General features: G+C 35.8%; 1 protein-coding gene across 11 annotated transcripts in view; it reads left to right on the forward strand.

Annotated features, from left to right (window-relative positions):
• CBLB (Cbl proto-oncogene B) overlaps positions 1–20652 on the forward strand; it is a 258206-nt gene that overhangs the window by 81405 nt on the left and 156149 nt on the right. For all 11 annotated transcript variants that reach the window (XM_058437556.1, XM_058437559.1, XM_058437557.1 and 8 more), the window contains exon 4: positions 13447–13593. In XM_058437556.1, coding sequence (XP_058293539.1) covers positions 13447–13593 — 147 coding nt within the window. The remainder of the gene's footprint in view (positions 1–13446; positions 13594–20652) is intronic.

Below are 20652 nucleotides of genomic sequence, written 5' to 3' on the forward strand. Positions count from 1 at the left end.
GATTATTTACTGCTGTATAGCAAACCACCCCAAAATTTCGTGGCTTGATTTAACAGCAATTATTATTCGTCGTGGTTTTGTGGGTTTACCGAGTGTTTCTTCTGCTTCATGTAATGTTGGTTGGGATGCTAGTTCAGCTGGAAGGTCCAGTGGCTTTACTCTCATGCCTAGCATTTGGTACTTGGCAGTTGGGAGTGTACTTGGGTCTTTCTACCTGATTTCTTGGGCTTCCTCAGAACATGGCAGCTAAACGCAAGAGCATTTTTAAAGAGACAGAGGCAGAAACTGCCAAACTTGTAATGCCTAGCCTCAAAAGTTTATGTAGCATCATTTCTACCACATTCTATTGAGTAAAGCAAGTCACAGGCTACTTCAGTAAAAGGGGAGGGAAATAGACTCCTCTGTGTTGGGAAGAGTGCCAAAGATTTTGTGACCATTTTTAATTTTTTACAAATCGAGCTAAGTACTCAATCCTTTACAAAATTAGCTAAGTACTTTTACAATGTATGTTTTAGAGATCAGAAAACTGAGACTTAAAGAGGTTAAGTCAGTGTCCAAGATCATCTAGTTACTGAGTGGTTTAAGCTTTAGAGCAAGCTTGTCCAACCCGTGGCCTGGCCCAGTACAGCTTTGAATGTAGCTCAACACAAATTTGTAAACTTTCTTAAAACATTATGAGATTTTTTTGTGACTTCTTTTTTTGAGCTCATCAGCTATTGTTAGTGTTAGTGTATTTTTCTGTGTGGTCCAAGGAAACCAAAAGATTGGACACTTCTGCTTTTTTTTTTTTTTTCCTCTACTTTAGAGTTGGAGCTTTTCACCATTGTAGTATATTACCTTTAATGGTATAGGCAGATAAATTTGTCCTTCTGCTCCAAAGCCAATATCTGAGCATAGTTTTATTTATGTGGGGGGATAATTCTCTTTGCAGTCAGACTGAGATTATAAAGGTATTTGGATCACATTATTGAGGAGCCATCATGTGGTAAAAGTAGCAGTCTTTCCAGATTTGGAAATTTCTGAGTTGTTGGGTGAGATGAAAGGTAAAGTTTTTTTTTTTTTTTTGAGACGGAGTGGCTCACTGCAAGCTCCGCCTCCCGGGTTCACGCCATTCTCCTGCCTCAGCCTCCCGAGTAGCTGGGACTACAGGCACCCGCCACCACGCCCGGCTAATTTTTTGTATTTTTAGTAGAGACGGGGTTTCACCGTGTTAGCCAGGATGGTCTCGATCTCCTGACCTTGTGATCCGCCCGCCTCGGCCTCCCAAAGTGCTGGGATTACAGGCTTGACCCACCGCGCCCGTCTGAAAGGTAAAATTTTTACATCTCATGTTATCCTGTGTCTACTACAAATATTAGCACATTGCCTCACCAAGAGCAAATAAATAAGTCAGCTTCTTAAACCATAAGTTTCCCAGTGGGCATATTCCATTCTACTACAGTTTATATTTTTCATATGGTTTCAGTATTCTAGTGTTTACTATTCATTAACATGAAACACAGATTTTAAATTGCCTTTTTAAAAATTATTTCTGCTGCTTTGTGGTTTTCTTTGTTTTGAGGGCCAGTGTTATTCATGGAGTTTTCATTGTTGAAAAAAAGAGAAAAAGAAATGTCAGTGATGCCTGTGATGGTAAAGAACAAAATAAAAGTCAAGGCTTTCAAATATACTAATTGAAAGTTTTTATGCTTACGGTAATTTCAGTTTTCTATGATAGATTCTTGGCATACTGCCTTCAGGATTTCTTCAGTCTAAGACTGAGGCATATTGAGGAAAGTCTGTAAGTTGAAAACATTATATAGCCTGTTGTACTTTCATGTTAGCTGTAAGTTGTGAAATGGATTCGCAGTTTTTGCTTAAAGCATATAGACATTTTAGTGCCAGAGTTATCTAGTCTCCTGCTGATCAGAATAAAAGTGGTAGATAGCCCCATAGAATGTTATGGGGCCATAGAACGTATGTACCACAACCCCCTGGTTTTATAGAAGAAGGTTTATATAAGAGAAGCTTTCACTCTTGTTCCTATCATGGAATAGTGTGAAGGGCAGAGTTGTGTCTGGAAACCTGGTCTGTCAGCACTGTGTTTTCTTCCACTGTGTCCTAGTGTTTCCTTGATTAGCCTTGTTATTAGAAATGGAAACCAAGTATCCAAGAAGGCCCTATCACCACCACTCAACTGTAGAACAAGTTAAATCCAGCTTAACTTTTGCATTTGTGAAAATCTTAGACCTTTAAAAAATGCATAGTCGTCATTGTATTCAGAAAGTTTAAGACTTTTATAGTGGTTCAGGGAAATTGTACTGCTGAGAACTAGTAGGTTATTACAGCCATGTTTTTCTATGATTACTTTACTTTTTATTTTTCATTTTGAAAGAAAAAAACTACCTGGCATAGTCTCAATGCTTTAAAAAGACAGCAATTTTCTGTGAGACCATTGACGTCTAAATTAGTGTTCTTCTCTTGAACTGTTATCATGCATATTAAGACATATCATATATCTAATAAATGGAAGAAAAATGTAGTTAATTGAATCATCTAGTTGGGTTTGGCTATACACGTTTCTTTCATGATATTATATGACAAAGAATACATGTGATGTGCTAATTTATCTACATAACTATTCTGAGGTTTCTTGCTCCTAATAATAATTTAATTTTAGTTGCATTTTTTAGGAGACTATTATAAAGGAAGGAGATAAATCATGAACTGGATTTAAGGATCCAGACCCCTCCTTCTGTTTAAACCATTTTTAGACTGTGGATTTAAGTGTTTGAGCTTTCTGTTGTCTGGTTTTTATTTTAAAGACATGAAATTAGAACTAAGAGGTTTTTCTTTTGGGGAAGGGTGTGGAAAAAATACTGGTGTGCCATTTGTGAATGTAGTATGGGGGAAGGACGAACACTTTTTAGAAAATTGGGAATCAGTGGTCATGCAAGTGGTTTGGCTTGAGTGCCCCAGAGATGTCTTCTCCGTTTGAAAGCCGAAGCAGTGTGGTTGCCAGTGGAGCCTTTCAGAGGATGGGAGACATTGCAGTGAGTCTGGAAATCTATTCTGTCTCCAGTAGGCACATCTCAGGTTTATCAGAGACCATCAATATAATGGCTTTTTAATGACATTTTTGTTTCTTACTGAAAATAGGGCAATTTAAAGAATAAAAGAAAGAAAAACTATGATAATTCTACTAACCAGAGGTTACTATTGATAATGCCTTTTTGTGTATATCCTGTATTTGTTTTCCTATTTACACATCATCTATAATGTGCTATTTATAGCCTTTTAATAGAACTAAGATTGTACTGAGCGTACTATTTATTATCCTGCCTTTTTCACTCTACACTTTCATTTTACCCACTTTCCCCCCAATCCTCTTACACAGTGTTATGTGTGAGAATAGATTTCCAGCCTCACTGCAATGTCTCCCATCCTTCAAGGGCCTCATTGGCAACTAGGCTGTGTTGGCTTTCAAACAGAGAAGGCATATCTGGGGCACTTGATACGCACTTGCACTGCCACTGGTTCCCAGTTTTCTATGAGGTATCTATATCAGATCATGCCTAAAATGAGTGGGAATCGCTTGGCAAATTTGTGCTTGTTTTTGTCTTTATATTTGCACATACTGAATAAAGATAATTTTAATCCTGGGGAAGAAGTAGAAAAAATCTCATGATTTTAGTTTTCTTCTGTTAGTATTGCATGACATAAGTACCAGAGAGATGACTTTTTCCTCCTTTGGTTCATTTGTATTTTACTTGTCCTATTCCAAAAGAACAGTATTGAAGTGAGACACAGGTATCAATAAGGAAAATTTCCAGAGCCAGAAGAAGGAAGGAACTGTCAGGGAACAATTAGTGTGATGGGAAACTATGTTATGCTTCCTCAGAAAGTATGACAAATATGTTACATTTACTTGAGTTTCTGGAAACTGCACATGAGGGATATAGCATTAATTTCCTTTGTCTTGTTGGTATTCTGTTTTACCATTCATGAAGAAAGAAAAAAAATGAGAGAAGATAAAAGGTCTCAGAACTCACAGAGTAAAGATATTTTTCTAATTTAAAGTCAAACTCCAGAGTTTCAATTCTCCATTGAAGTGGGTTTTGGTTAAAAATTCTTTTCTGTAAACTAATTTTATAGGCTGTTCCTATCTGTCTGTTCATTAGCACTGTTTTGGGGTCAGCAAATTATTCCTTATTTATAGTTTAAAAATTCTTTGAAATTAACAAACCTTTATTGGATATCTATTTTAAGAAGTTGTTACAGGTATAAGACTTTTTCTTCTCTAACAAAGACATGTGCTCTGATAGAGCTGAAACACAATATCTATGTAAAATAACCATGGTGCCTTTCAGGGAAACCTTGGTGCCCTGGCTGATAAAGTGTTGTGGCATGTCACATATGGGAAGGGATAGGGAAAAGATTCCATGTAAGTATTTTGACATAAAGCTGGTGCATTTGAGAATTCAACAGGCTGAGACATAGAAACATTGTATCAGAGTGGGGTGAAGGAATGGCTTAACTCAAAGAAAGCAGACCATTTGGATAGCTTGGGGAGAAAACGGAAGTAGTGTGAGAAATAGTAGAAAGGACACTAGAAATACTTGAGGAAAATACTATTTTTCCAGAGTTTCTAACTATATTCTATTGAGTAAAAACAAAACAAAAGCCATCCTTGATTTGTCAAAAGTGATAAAAATGATATAACAAGTAGAAGCAGGATATTCCTGCTGGGTTTGGGGTAGAACTTGGAAAAAAACTGACCAATTACGTCTTTTTGATCCATGTATTTAAAATTAAGGTGGGGGATCAGAAACAATAAATATGGATTAATTGACTCCATTCAGATTGCCACTTCACTGTTTTATGATAGACTACTGGGAATAGCAAATAATAAGAAACAATGTAGATTTGTTTAAAAAATTTGTTACTACTGTTGTTTCAATGTCAAGTTTATTTTGCTTGTTGATGAAACTGGTCTTTTATCACATAACTCTAGGTCATAAAAGTATAGTTTGAATTTCCAACGTTTCTAATGGTTCTTTTTCTTTTGAAAAATAATCAAAGAAAAAGTTCTGCTATGTTCTGGTTGCTTCTGTATGAATCTCATAGCAATCATGATTTTCCATTGTGTTTACAGAACTTTCATTGTGTTTTATCGTAAAGGAATGAAAGAATGGATTGTTTTTTCTTTTTTGTCTCAGATAATGGAGTGGTCTACATTTTAAAGGTTTATTTTACGAAAGGATACTTGTTACAGATTAGGTTTCATAAAAAGAAGTTCAATACTAAAGACAAGGAGTTTTCTTTTTTTTTTTTTGAGACAGAGTCTCACTCTGTCGCCCAGGCTGGAGTGCAGTGGCACGATCTCGGCTCACTGCAAGCTCTGCCTCGCGGGTTCACGCCATTCTCCTGCCTCAGCCTCTCCGAGTAGCTGGGACCACAGGCGCCCGCCACCACGCCCGGCTAATTTTTTGTATTTTTAGTAGAGACGGGGTTTCACCGTGGTCTCGATCTCCTGACGTCGTGATCCGCCCGCCTCGGCCTCCCAAAGTGCTGGGATTACAAGCGTGAGCCACCGCGCCCGGCCGACAAAGGAGTTTTCTTTATTGAAATAGATATTGTTAAGCTTTTAAACCAAATGAAAGTATGAGTGGTCATATTATACTGTAGTAGGTTTTCATAATAAATTTTCCAGATAAAACCATTTGTTGAAATCATCAAAGTGATGTTAATCCTGCTTTTACATTGATGCAAAGTTAAAATAACTGACATTAAAAAAATCATTTGGGAAGCTTTATTGAATAGATTGAGATAAGGTTTATCCTTCTCTTCATGCATACTGCTGTTACAATTCCAGGAGGTTTCAAAATCCACGTGAATGACCCCATTCCACCCTCAAGCTGTCCAATTCCTGGCCTGATTCACCTTCACTCTGCTGTAGCTACCAGTTGCAGGGCCAGCTGCATTTGGGCCAGAACTGCATCACCCTGGAACTGCAGCACTCTCTCTCTTCTGATTGCCATCTTTTTCTGGTTCCATCTCAGCTTTATTCCCACTGCATTGTTCTTTAACTTTGGAGCTCTCTAAATCCCTTCAATTCATTGGGTATAGGATTCTGTCATCTTCATCTTTGTAATATCAGTGCGTTGACTAAGCCTGGCATATAATAGGCACTCAGAGATTTGAAGAATAAATGACTAAATGATTGTATCAAATACTTGCCCATTGTTTGCTGTTTCTGAATTGTATGAGGCCATCATGATAATTGATGATCTTAGTAATGTAAGAATATGATTCTCTTACCTTAGTAAGAGAGCCATCAGTTTATTGGATGATAGTTATATGGAAAAAGAAGAAATGCTGCTATGATAAATATTTATATTTTTAAACAGAAGTGGTAAGTAGAATTAATAATAAATAACTTGCTTATTGAAGGTTTTCAAAAAAATTAAATGCATCAGGGTCTTACCTACATGTCTTATGTAGTTTTATTCAAAATTTTTAGAAATGAGGAAACAGAGGTTAAGTAACCTTTTCTTTATCTTTAAGCAGGCTAAGGATATTAAGCCAGTACTAACAAACTTAAAGACCAAACTCGTCAATATGTAAGATACTAGAAAAATTAATCAGAATATATTTTGAATATCTTGTGGAAGCTTCTCAAAGGATATTACATTGAACATGATAGGCTGGCATGTTATTTCATGTTTTAAGTAAGGCATTTGTAAGTTGTCCATTTAAATCTATTTATTTTAGAAAGCAAATATATTTGTCCTGTAAAGAGCATCCTTATTTTGAGGGATAGCTTCTTGATGTTAATAAAACTTTGTAGATAACATGTTGAAAAGAATACCACAGGCCAGGTGCAGTTGGCTCACGCCTGTAATCCCAGCACTTTGGGAGGCCGAGGCGGGCGGATCACTTGAGGTCAGGAGTTCCAAACCAGCCTGGCCAACATGGAGAAACCCCTTCTCTACTAAAGTACAAAAATTAGCCGGGCGTGGTAGCATACACCCTCTGGAGGCTGAGACACGAGAATCGCTTGAACTCTTGAGGCGGAGGTTGCTGTTAGCCTAGATAGCGCCACTACATTCCAGCCTGGGCAACAGAGTGAGACTCTGTATCAGAAAAAAAGAAAAGAAAAGAATACTACAGAGAGATGGAGAGATCAAAGAATGCCCAAAGTTATCTCTCCCAGCCAGAATTTTGGGTGTAACCTCCCTAGCTGTGCTAGTGGTGGATGAGGTGTTTAACAAAGGAAATGTAAGATCTTCCTTTAGTTGCCAGTTCAGTGTAGTTTTTTGGAAATAGTTTACTAAATTTCTTTTAAAGTGATCAGTTTAGTATCCAAGAAGTAAAATGGAGCAAGTTGAAAAATTGTCCTTCTGCCTGTGTTTCAGTTTAGATTGTTCCTAGGCGCACTGCTGACTTCTCTTACAACTTTGGGTAGATTCAGTCTTTATTGGTATTTGAACTTTTAATGTCTGTTGTGTACTCCCCTTAGATAAGTTTAAAACTTTAAAGCATTTGGGCAGGGGGAATGGGTAAGGATCCAGTTTTATTTAAGACTCTCAGGACCCATCTCAATAATAGTATCTATTCCCATGAGAGAGAAATGAAAGGCAAGGCTTACATCAGCCTAGTCTTCTCGCTTAGGAATCATACCATTCCTAAGGTCAGAAACAGCGTGAAGTAAGTCTCTGAACCCGTTTTGGAGGGCAGTACATCAGAAATACAGTGGAAATTGCTCTTTAGCTGGATGTGAGTTTCATTTTAAGCACCACTGTTTATATTCTTTATGTCCTGCCTTTCTTTTTATGTTGAGTTTGTTTCACCTTGTAAAAATTAAGAAGAGCATGTTCTAGCTTTTAAATGTGAGAATTGAATTATTAATAGTTTTTGGGTAAAAGTATCACCTCCCATTTCTTCTACCAAAAGCAGCACATTCTCACAGATTTGCACCTCACTGAAAATAGTCATTTAAAGTTTTCACTAATTCAGCATTTAAAGCTTTTTATTTCCTCCTTGATTTATAACACAGCTGTTTCTTGAATAGAAAGAACTTAAGGACTACATGCAATCTAATTAGATTACATTCTTTGTGTGAGTCTCCTGCATTTAGTGGAGGCTACTAATCAAATCTTGATGTATTTTCTATTTGTTTTATGAATTTAATTAATCATGTCAAGATGGCTATAATTAGAGCAGATTACTCCTACCACATTTTATTATGATGATCTCTTCATGTCTTTTTGTTTCATACTATATGATAAATTCATTAAGGGTAGCATTGTGCCATCCTCCATCAAGCGTTATATGCTTCCTTTGTGCTTATGATGTTGACTGTAGCAACCTTAAACTGTTAAGACTTGTTTATAAACAGTGAAGCTCCATCATTCCAACAGAGTCAGCATGCTAATTCACTCTAGTTCAAATCCACATTCTTCTAGTTGAATCCCCACAATGTAACTTGACATTTGGAGAAACTGATTCATATCATTTTAAAGAAATATGATACAGGTGACAGAATCCAGGATGAAGAGGTACCTTGTTGCTTAGGTGATGACATTGTGGACTCATTTCACATCTCTCTTTCTCTCTTTTTAATGTAGCTCTTCTCCCTCCTTGGTTTTTACTCCTCCCTCCCTCTTTCTTCTTCAGGCCTCCTCTAATGTTAACATCTTTGGCAGTTTGGCCAGTGTTGACAACTACTTTTTGATTATTTGGTATTTTAAAATATTTGGTATTTTAAAATACTTTTATTGGCCGGGCGCGGTGGCTCACACCTGTAATCCCAGCACTTTGGGAGGCCGAGGTGGGTGGATCACGAGGTCAGGAGATTGAGACCATCCTGGCTAACATGGTGAAACCCCGTCTCTACTAAAACTACAAAAAATTAGCCGGGCGTGGTGGCGGGCGCCTGTAGTCCCAGCTACTCTGGAGGCTGAGGCAGGAGAATGGTGTGAACCCGGGAGGTGGAGCTGGCAGTGAGCCGAGATTGTGCCACTGCACTCTAGCCTGGGTGACAGAGCGAGACTCTGTCTCAAAGAAAAAACAAAAACAAAAACAAAACAAAACTTTTATTGTAAAATCATTTATTACAAACAAAATCCCATGCAAAGCAAATGAATAAATGTGATGGTTAATGAAATACATGTGGAAATAAGTAGCTTCTCTTATAAGTGAAAGAACTGATGTCGAAAATTCCATGTAAAATTAATTAAAATTAAAATTACATTTATAAGATTGAGTCTTTTCTTTCTGGGCAGATTTTTATTTAGTTAGTTGTTTGGGGATTGTTTGGATTTTAGTGTCAGAAATATATTCTTCATAAGTATCAGATTCTTTATAAAGGCAGTCATCATTTTAGGGCTTATGATGATGGGAAATCCCATGGGCTTAGGGAAAATTGGCTAAGTATGGAAAAATTACATAATAGAAAAAATTCCATCTACAAAGATGTGTAATTGTTTCTTTTCTTCTCCCTATGTCTAGATGGTTAGAGATGATTGTATTCTTGGATTGTTTTATTTTCAAAATTGAGAGTTTTTTGTTTTTTTTTTTTAATGAGTATCAGGCTGGGCACAGTGGCTCATGCCTGTAATTCCAGCACTTTAGGAGGTTGAGACGGGTAGATCACCTGAGGTCAGGAGTTTGAGACCAGGCTGACCAGCATGATGAAACCCCATCTCTACTAAAAATCCGAAGTTAGACGGGCATGGTGGCACATGCCTGTAATCCCAGCTACTTGGGAGGCTGAGGCAGGAGGATTGCTTGAACCCAGGAGGCAGAAGTTGCAGTGAGCCGAGATCACACCATTGCACTCCATCCTGGGCAACAAGAGCAAAACTCCATCTCGAAAAAAAAAAAATAGGTATCAAAGGGTGCAGAGTGGGATGGGGAATAAAGAAAGCACATACTACATAGCAAAACATTGTAAACAAAAAGAAGTCACAGCGTCATATAAAAAAGAAAACGTATTTGCTATGATAACAAATTTAAATGAAATTAGATACCAGAATTAGTTTTCGGTTCTCTTTTTTTTTCCTTTTAAGCTCTAACAGAATGAGTTTGTCAGTTCTTTTCATACCTTGGTGTCGATTGCAACCTCTATAAATATGTTAAATAATGGATTTCTAAGATGATTATTTACATATATATGGAGTGTGTGTGAGCGTATAAGTATAAAGTAAATATATTCTGGAATGTGTATGTATATATGCATATACATATATATATTCAAATATTTTTAACAATATGAGCTTGAGTTTCTTTCAAGACTAAAGGCAAAGTGTATTTTTTCATTGCCTTATTTTGTGCAAAAAGCATCATTCTCAGTAAACTATCGCAAGGACAAAAAACCAAACACCGCGTGTTCTCACTCTTAGGTGGGAATTGAACAGGAAGGGGAACATCACACTCCAGGGACTGTTGTGGGGTGGGGGAAGGGGGGAGGGATAGCATTAGGAGATATACCTAATGCTAAGTGACAAGTTAATGGGTGCAGCACACCAACATGGCACATGTATACATATGTAACAAACCTGCACATTGTGCACATGTTCCCTAAAACTTAAAGTATAATAATAATAATAAAAAAAAGCCAAACAAAATTGTGGTGATCCATTTGCAGAAGCAAGAAAATAGAAGTATATACACATTTTATAATCAATCAGTGAGTATTGATATAGGTATTGGTGATTATTAGAGCTTCTAGACTATAAAAAATGTTATTATGTTTCTTTTAAAGTTTAATGTCTACATAGCCAGTGGATCAGATACCCAGAATGGGTGGATAATCACTGGCGTTGTGTTTCAGACTTTAGATCTAACAAGTAAAAATTTAAAAAAAAAATTGGATATGATTAAAGGACAAAGAATCAAGGGGATGGAGTGCAGCCAATTCAGAAAATAAAGAACAGTTGGTTTACCCTAATTATAGCCATCTTGATTTTTCGTTTTTCTTTTGTATGTATCAATTGGAAGTTTGGTAAAAATTAAATCTTTAGCCCAATTATAAATGCATTGCAGATTTCCTAAGGTGACTTTATACTTTCCTTAAACTCAAATCTTAGAAGTCGGTTGTAGTTTGTATTAGCCACAAGTCTTTCCTTTGATATAGTAAAACAGTTTACTTTTTATTTTTAAAAACTGAATATCTTATATCTACCATCATCTAAATTGAGGATATGTTAACATAAATGACAAAATCATATTGATATGATTCAACTGGTTAACAGAAATTTTACAGTTGGATTAGGATGAGTTGTGCAAAAGTGGCTGAATCTAATAAAATGATGTAACATTTATGTATATTATAATGAATTTTGCAGGTTGTTTATGGGCACAGGTGAAGCATTAAAACAAGGCCTGTGTTATGCCCTCCCCGCTTTCATCAAAAAGCTTTTCTTAGATAAGTTATGGAAATAGATGTTTTTTTTTTAGGGAAGATGAATTTATTGATTTTATAGAATATCTTACTGCATTCTTCTTATTACTACTTTTCCCACTTTTGATCATGGGTATCTTTATTCTGTATTCATCTTATACAGGAAGTTATATGTCTCCTTTGTAAATTAGAAAGGGTGTCACCCAATGATTTTATCGTCAGGTGCATATTACATGATCTCCTTGGTAACAAACATGAGTTTTTATTATTAGTTGACAGTTGTTAAACACAGATACATGAGTAAATATGGAGCAAAGAAACACAACTTTCAATGACAAAGGTCTGTTAATACATTGTATGGTTTTATATGTTGCAAATTTGATGACTTTCTCTGTGTTAATTTTCCTCTATATTTTTTATTGAGTCCTAACACACTTGCCTTCACTCACATCCCAACACACACATAGAGACACACACACACACACACACACACACTCTTTTTCTCATATATACAGGTGCACATACACATGCATAATAGCTGAAGCTTCAAAATGAAAACATATGCAGAATGTACCTATTGATTTCTGGTCATTCCGAGCAAAAGGGAATATAAAGAAATAAGGTTTGTTTGAAACTGGGAAGTTATTTAGTATTTTGTGTTTTAATTGCTTCTTAACTATCTAGCACTAGTAGTTTTATGCCAATTAACGTAATATTGAAAATTTAAGAAATGTTGGCAAAGATTATAGGTGATTGATAGTACTATTTTGTAGTATGAAGCATGGTTTAAATCTTGTCAGAATCCCCAGAACTTAACATGGAAATTAGAATAGAGGTGACACCTGTATCTCCATTCTAAACCATTTTGTCATACTACTACAATTTTTTCCTTCTAAAACAGACTTCATCAAGTCTTCAGAATTCTGAATCCATTAATCCATTTGACTCTCCATTTATTTCTTTTCTCTTTCATTTTTTGTTTTTGAGACATTGTCTCACTCTATTACCCATGCTGGAGTGCAGTGGTGTGATCATGTCTCACTGAACCTCTGCCTCCCGGCTCAAGAGATCACATCAGGCTCCCTAATAACTGGGGCTTTAGGCATGGGCTCCCACGCCCTGCTAGTTTTTTGTAGAGATGAGGTCTTGCCATGTTGCCCAGGCTGGTCTCAAACTCTGGGCTCTAGCCATTTGTCCACCTCAGCCTCCCAATGTGGTAGGATTACCGGGGTGATTCACCACACCTAGCCTGACTCTCCATTTCTTACAGCAGTACCTCTTAATGAGGAAAGCACGTTAGAATTGCCCAGGGGGCTTCTAAAATACACATATATCTAGAACCCTTCCTCAGAAAATCTGATATTTAGGTAGGAGTGGCAAGTATGTTTAACAAAAACTGCGCATTGATTCAGATGCCTCTTTATGTCATGTCCTAATAATTAAAGTTTCTTACTCTGTCGCATGTTATTTTCTCCTGTTACCCTCTGCTCTGCTTTCACCATGTCAAAAATGATATAATGCAAATACGTTTTTGTTTTATACTTTTGTATTAATACTTTTGTAATGCTGTTTCTACCGCCTGAAATACCTTTTACTTCCCTCTCCATCCTCCCTTTCTCTCCTCTCCAGGTCTTTTATCTGTCAAACAGTGAGTTTTCTTCCTAGATTCTCCTCTGATGGCAAATCTTTCCTTATTCCCCCAGGTAGAAATAGTCACTCTCTTACGTTTACCATTTATATTTGATTATTTTCTTTAAGTGTCCGTCTCTTCCATTAATCCGTGAGCTCAGTGAAATTATGTAATTTATCTTATTTGTGTATATGTTGAATGAATACATGGATAACTAATAAACTGACATCTGTGTTAGGAATTTAAATGTACAATGTTTTCATAAACGTTGTTTTTCAGGGCAGCGTTAAGTTGAGGTTTTCATGATCAACCACCAAGACATACGTTGATACATACATAACATTATTTGTCTTAATATATATTACCATAAAAATTTGTACGCATGTAGGTGTTTATTTCTTATCTTCATTTTTTTCCCTTGTGCCTACAGACGAAATCTCACAAAACTGTCCCTTATCTTCAGTCACATGCTGGCAGAAATCAAAGCAATCTTTCCCAATGGTCAATTCCAGGGAGATAACTTTCGTATCACAAAAGCAGATGCTGCTGAATTCTGGAGAAAGTTTTTTGGAGATAAGTAAGTAAAAATCATTTTATAGCTGTGGATCTATCTTTTGAGGGTTACTGTATCCTCCCTCCAGTTGGATATGGTATATATTTTACTTGAGTATTTTGTTAATGTATTTTATTATTTTTGATAAGCATTTTGATTGATTGGTAATTTTTATAGCCACCAAAGGTATACCTCAATAATGCAATAGTTTTTTAGTCACTAAGTAAATATCATACAATGTTATTTATTTCATGAGCATTCATTGAGTTTGTTCTGAGAAGCAGAGGTATGTAAGAGTCTTTATACATGAGAAGCTGATAACTTCTTATAATTTAATATATACTTAATATACAAAATAAAAGGTAGAAGGGCATAGATACTTTAAAAAATGGCATAAGTAAATTGCTCTGACAGTTTAGAAGAGAATAGTTGCTTTGGGATCAGTGATCAGGGACTGCTTCCTGGAGGAGGTGGTATGTTAAGCTTGGTTAAGATCTGAAATCGAGGTGAGAGAAGGCTCTGGCACCCTGATCCAGCCTTTCTTTGTTTTACTGCATAGAGATTATATATGTGTGAACAAGATATGAGGATAATGTTATCACAAAGATGTAGTCTGTTGCAAAGTAGCTAAAGATGTTTTCTCTTAGGTATGTCCTACAGAGACCCAGATTCTGGTGAGCTTGGTAGATAATGGAATTGAATATCTAAAGTCAGCATAATTTATGTAAAATTTGCAAAACTTTTGTCATAAATGTCTCAGTAAAATGATCAAGAATGAGCATCAGGAGGCAAGTGGTTTCCCCAGTAACCTTTTAAGAATTACCTTTAATGAGAGCACATCCTCAGAACGTCCTAGAATGTAGGCAGAGCCCTGGCTGAGTAAGTAAGGAGGAAGTATGATTGCTTACATAGATTATTGTTTTAATCTTGTATCAAAGGTCTGTATTTGTCCTTTAACTGATGAAATTCGACATAAAAATTGTTAATATACACTTTTTTTAGTACTTTGATATGGTGAACTGCAATATTGGTTTTCCTTTGTTTGTTTGTTTGTTTATTTCTCTTTACAAAGTACTGTGTTTACTATAGTCACCACCAAGATTGGAATATACCTACATAGAGTAATGTACATTTCATTAAGCACACAATTTTTTTGGCATCCAAAATATTAAAGCCTATTTCCCACATTATACTAAAATGTATTCTGAATTATTTTTAGGCACTAAAGGAGAAAATGCCATTTTTACCATTAACATGGAAATTCTGTGTTGTAGCAATCTAGTTATTTATGATGTTCATATATTCATTCAGAAATGAAGAATTTAGAAAAAAGTTTATCCTTATCTGAATTAGAATAGCACAGACAGCTAAGACTATACTAATTAAATATTTATTAATTGTAGAAAGCAGAACAATCTTGCCAGGTTCAGGGTGTAGGAACTGAGAGGGTTTGTTTCCTGTAGTTGCAGTTCATGTATTAACGTTGTAAGCTTAGTTCAAACAGTCGGTAACCTTCAAAATAAACTTTCTCTTAAAGTTTTAAGAAAATATATAGGACAAATTGATTGTGGTATTTCTTTTTGAAAACTGAAAATTCTGGTGAGTTGTAAAATTGTTTACTTGTCATAAGGTCAATAAAAAATGGAAAGATTGCTCACAGGTTTTTTTAAGACAGTTTACTTTGCTGGCACTTCAAGCCACAGAAAATTATGCATTTGAGACATCTTTATTTCCCTTTATTTATAACCACAGACATCAAGGGGCTGAAATTTCTGTTCAACTGCTACATGAGTGAAATCACTACTACAACAAATGAGGGATTCTTGAAATAGTGATTAGATACTTTCCCTACCTCCAAGTCTTTTCACCTTTGTCTGCTGTTTTTACTGAATTGAGAAAGCTGCTTAATTTTTCTTTAACACTTTTAATTTGTGGATGACTGCCAAATTTCGTGCTCCTTTTGGAACTTATATGCATTCCCATAGTCATCCAAATTAACGATTCCTTTATTAGATAATTAGAGAAAGTATTTTTTTATTCTTCCTAGGTTTTTACCTTGTGGTTCCATAATATTTTATTGAATGAATGGACATATGCATGAATAATGTGTATCCTTTTGAAAGGTTGAATTTTTTTTTTCATTATGCTCTAATACTGTTTGTATTTTCCCAAAACTTAGTTCTCCTGTGGGAGCATGCCTGTCATTTATCTCACTGTTCATTGAGGCCATATGAGAATGCTTTCATTTAGCCTAATCAGTGCCTTTAAACTTGAAAACAGCATTCTTTGCTAAAACAGAACCATTAATCCATTCATGAGGGCAGCGCCCTCATGATCTAACCACATCTTAAAGGTTCTACTTCTTAATACAGTCACAATGGCAATTAAATTTTAACATGAGTTTTGGAAGGGGCATTCAGATTTTCAGATTCCCTGATGGGGATGTGTACTTGGAGGCAGGCTCTCCCCTTCTTGCACTCTGAGGACTTAAGAGTTTTTCACCTGTCTCACGTAGTAGGCTGTAGCCTACCAATTCTTTCACAGGGTCTGTGGATTCTGTTTTCCTAAGTTCCTGCGTTTGTTCTTTGAGAAAAAATTCACACTGAATCTCTGCACATTATTCTGTCCTTCCAAGTGGGAGAAGCATGCTAACACTGCCTCCAGTCTGCCATCTTGAAAAAAACAAAAAACAAAAATTAGCATTGAGAAGATTTAGACATAAATTTCCAAACAAATTATAATTCAACTAGAAACACAGATTCTAACTCTTGAATCTTCTTATGTAGCGTCTCCTCTCCATACTTAAAGTTCTCTTCTTCAAATTTAAATTCATACTCTGCATTATCCCAACAACCTTCTGATTAGTCTCCCTGTCTCCAATAACAACCTATCCAATTGTTCTTAGGGGACCAGTGAGCTCTCTAAAAAGCAGAGCTAATCATTCCAGTCTTTCGCTTGAAGTGTTTGCATGAATATTAATTCTAGGTTAAAGTTTAAAATCACATTAACATCACAAGCTTTAGAAACTTTTCGCTGGCTTTTTTTTTCTGCTTATGATTTCTGTATACTTAACTCATCTGCAAAGAAACAAACGACTCAATACTGTTCATATTTTCTAATGTATGTCTCATTTTTTACTCCTCATTGTCTTTGTTTTCTTATGTTGCATTCACTGCTTGAATAGGCAGTCACCCATGCCCTACCCAGTGTTGCCACTTTGGAAGCTTTACTTTAGTACCCTAATGGATGTCCCTACTGTGTGCTGCCAGGTACCTGAGCTCACATCTGTCATAGTAGATTACAGGGAACTGCTGACATGCCCCTATTTCTCAATTGAGAGGTTTCCAATAGACTAGAAAGTTTCTTTGGAGGCAGAGACTGCGTCTTACTTATTTTTGTGTTTTTGAGCCTGACACATTTCCTGGAATGTTTAGGCAATAATACTTTTTTTTTTTTTTTGAGGCGGAGTTTTGCTCTTGTTGCCTAGGCTGGAGTGCAATGGCGCCATCTCGGCTCACTGCAACCTCTGCCTCCTGGGTTCAAGCGATTCTCCCACCTCAGCCTCCTGAGTAGCTGGAATTACAGGCATGCACCACCATGCCCGGCAACTTTTTTTTGGTATTTTTAGTAGAGGTAGAGTTTCTCCATGTTGGCCAGGCTGGTCTCGAACTCCTGACCTCAGGTGATCCACCCGTCTCGGCCTCCCAAAGTGCTGGGATTGCAGACGTGAGCCATCATGCACGGCGGCAATAACAATTGTTAACAGACTACATGAATAATTGCATGGATGGACGATGTCTATCCTCTACTCTCAATTTCCAATGACTTCATTATATACAAATTGATCTCTTTTAAAATAATCAGTTCCTACATTTCTATTCCTTAGATGCCTCTCTTCCCTCTTTCTTTTCATCCGTCTCAGAATTTTGACACCTTTCTTTAAGTTCAGTTCAGAAGTCCACTTCTCTGAGTTTTTCTCACACCCTTCTATGTGATCTATGTTAATTACTCTATACTTTGGTTGCTGTTGTATTTTAGACACATTTATATTGTAAAATGTGTTTACTATGTAGGTCTTTCTTGCTTGATTGCAAGAGTCTTCAATGACTTTCTATGCAAAAGTTGGTGAAAACAGACACATTTATTAGAGCTATTGTATGTCAGATTTTGTGTTCAGTGCTTTCACATATGCTAGCCTCATTTTCAATATAATTTTTAAGCTACTTTCTAAATGGTTGTTGATTGAGTCTTTTACATACCATATACATTGTAGACATTTAGTAGTTGTTAGTTTAATGTATGAGTATAGGATGCAACTTTTCTGCCATTTAAGCTCTCTCTTCCTTTACTTATGTTCTGTTCTTCAGTCAAATTGGCTTATTTGGCTCTTTCCTGACACGTCAGCAATTATAGGTTTCTATGTCTTCGCTCACATTGCTCCTCCTACTTGAAGATTTTTAAAATCTCTGGTATGAAAATTCTTACTAATCCCTCAAAGATAATTTTGCTCATGATTTTTCCCATTAGTGTTATTACTAGATCTCTTCTTAAACTTAGCTAAGCTCTGGCTTATCTTCTGCATTTACTATTTTTATGGTTTTATTACAATTATTTGTCTAGTTGTCATACTTCCCCCTAGACTATATGCTCCATGAAATCAAGCTTATTTATTCATCTTTGTATTTCTAAAGTAGCTCAGCACAATGTTTTATATACAGGCTTTCAGGAACCATTGTACATTTAATTCTGATAAGTTGAGAAGTAAGAGGAGTGTGCATTAGCATGTGTATGTGTGAGATGGAGCCTGCTTGCTTGACTGATTGGGAGACAGCATACTTAGGATTTGGCATGCAGGCTCTGGAGCCAGATTATCTGTCCCTGGACAGGTTCTGACTGCAACATTTACTCACTATGTGACTTTGGGGAATCTAGTTGGTTTTTCTATGCATCTTTTTCCTCATTTATAAAATGTGGATGATACTAATAATACCTACCATCAGTGGTTGTTATGAAGGCTTAAAATAGCTAAACCTTACCTGTAAGGCACATAAAACTGTGTCTAGCATATAATAAACATTCTATTTTGTGGAATAATTAACCAATTTAAACCTTTAAAAGTGGTCCAAATTCTCTAAATAATGTAATTTACATTTGACTTTGTATGATGGAGATTTCATACTCCGTAGCCATCTAAAAGCAAAAAAAAAAAAAAAAAAAGAAAGAAAAAGAAAAATTTAAAAAATTATTTTATGTGTATGCCTAGATGAAGGTAGAATTGAAGATAAGAAACTGTCTTGGTTACCATAGGGGGAAAATGGTCTATTTATAGCTCAATTTATTGCCTCTCTGATTGATTTCCTGCAACAGCGATAAGGGCCTTCTTTGGTTTCCTGTATTTTCCTTTCACTTTTAATATGAAACAAAGGAAAATACTTTCTTTACCTTTCCAGCGAGTGAGATATATATTCTTCTAGTATATTAACTAGAGCAGTTTTCCCTCTAGGTAAAGAAAACACAACTTAATTATATTAAATTAAAAGAAGGGGTACACAGTAGAAATTAAGAGTTTTTACAATGAAAATTTCTAGCAGATACTCTAAAGAGAAAGAAAAAAGAACTAAAGTAGGATTCAAAGAATCACTAGTTAATATTTCTGCTAGTTAGCTACCTCCCTTTGTTGCCTGTTAAAAAAAATTTCAGGTATCTTTATGTCAATAAGGAAAATAAAAACTTACATATCTATTGGAGGCCTATTTTGTTCAACTCATTGTAACAAGATACAAAACAACGAAGATGCCAATTATAATTTTCTACCTATAAGCAATATTCAATTTGGGGAAGACAGGATATAAAAAGAAGATAAATACTTAAATTTAGCTCTGTACCATTAGAAAATCACATAATGTCACAAATAATAATTTATTAGTACACGCATACCTTAGAGATATTGTAGGTTTAGTTTGAGACCACTGCAATGAAGTACATCGCAATGAAGTGCATATTGCAATAAAGCAAGTCACATAGATTATTTTTGGCTTCCTAGTGCATGTAGAAGTTGTATTTATACTATACTGTAGTCTGTTAGGTGTGCAATAGCATTATGTCTAAAAAAATGTATGTATCTTAACTAAAAAAAATTGCTAAAAAATGCTAACAATCAGCTGAGCCTTCAGTGAGTTGTAATCTTTTAGCTGCTGGAGAGTTGTGCCTCGATGTTCATGGCTATTGACTGATCATATACTGAAAGTTAAGATGGCTGTGGCGATTTCTTAAAATGAGGCAGCAGTGGAGTTTACTACATGAATTGATTCTTCCTTTCATGAAATATTTATCTATAACATGCAATGCTGTTTGATAATATTTTACTCACAATAAAGTTTCATTCAAAATTGGAGTCAGTCCTCTCAAACCCTGCCACTGTTTTATCAACCAAGTGTCTGCAATATTCTAAATCCTTTATTGTAATATCAGCAGTGTTCACAGTGTCTTCACCTGGAGTTAATTACATTTAAGAAAGCACTTTTTTGCTTTTCTGTAAGAAGTAACTTTTCGTTTTATGAGATTTGCGTCAATTTAGCCACATATTTAGGCTCTACTTCCAATTCTAGTTCTCTAGCAAATTCTACATCTACAGTTACTTCTTCTGCTGAAGTCTTCAAATCCTCAGTCATCCATAAGATTTGAAATTCACTCCTGTTAATGTTGATATTTTGGCCTCCTCCCTTGAATCATAAATGTTCTTAATGGCATTAGAAAGGTGAATCCTTTCCACGAGGTTTTGAATTTTCTTTGCCCAGAGCTATCACAATATATGACAGCTATAGCTGTAGGAAATGTATTTCTTAAATAATAAGACTTGAAAGTCAAAATGGTTCCTTGATTCTTGGGCTGCAGAATGAGCACTGTGTTAGAAGACATGAAAACAGCATTAATCTCCTTGCACATCTCCATCAAATCTTTTGAGTGATCGGGGCATTGCCAATGAGCAGTACTATTTTGAAAGGAATTGTTTTCTCTACACAGCATATCTCAACAGTAGGCTTAAAATATTCAGTAATCCTGGATATCCAGGAATTGAACTCA

Source organism: Hylobates moloch, unplaced genomic scaffold (assembly GCF_009828535.3).
Source record: "Hylobates moloch isolate HMO894 unplaced genomic scaffold, HMol_V3 SCAFFOLD_4, whole genome shotgun sequence".
Taxonomy (NCBI): domain Eukaryota; kingdom Metazoa; phylum Chordata; class Mammalia; order Primates; family Hylobatidae; genus Hylobates; species Hylobates moloch.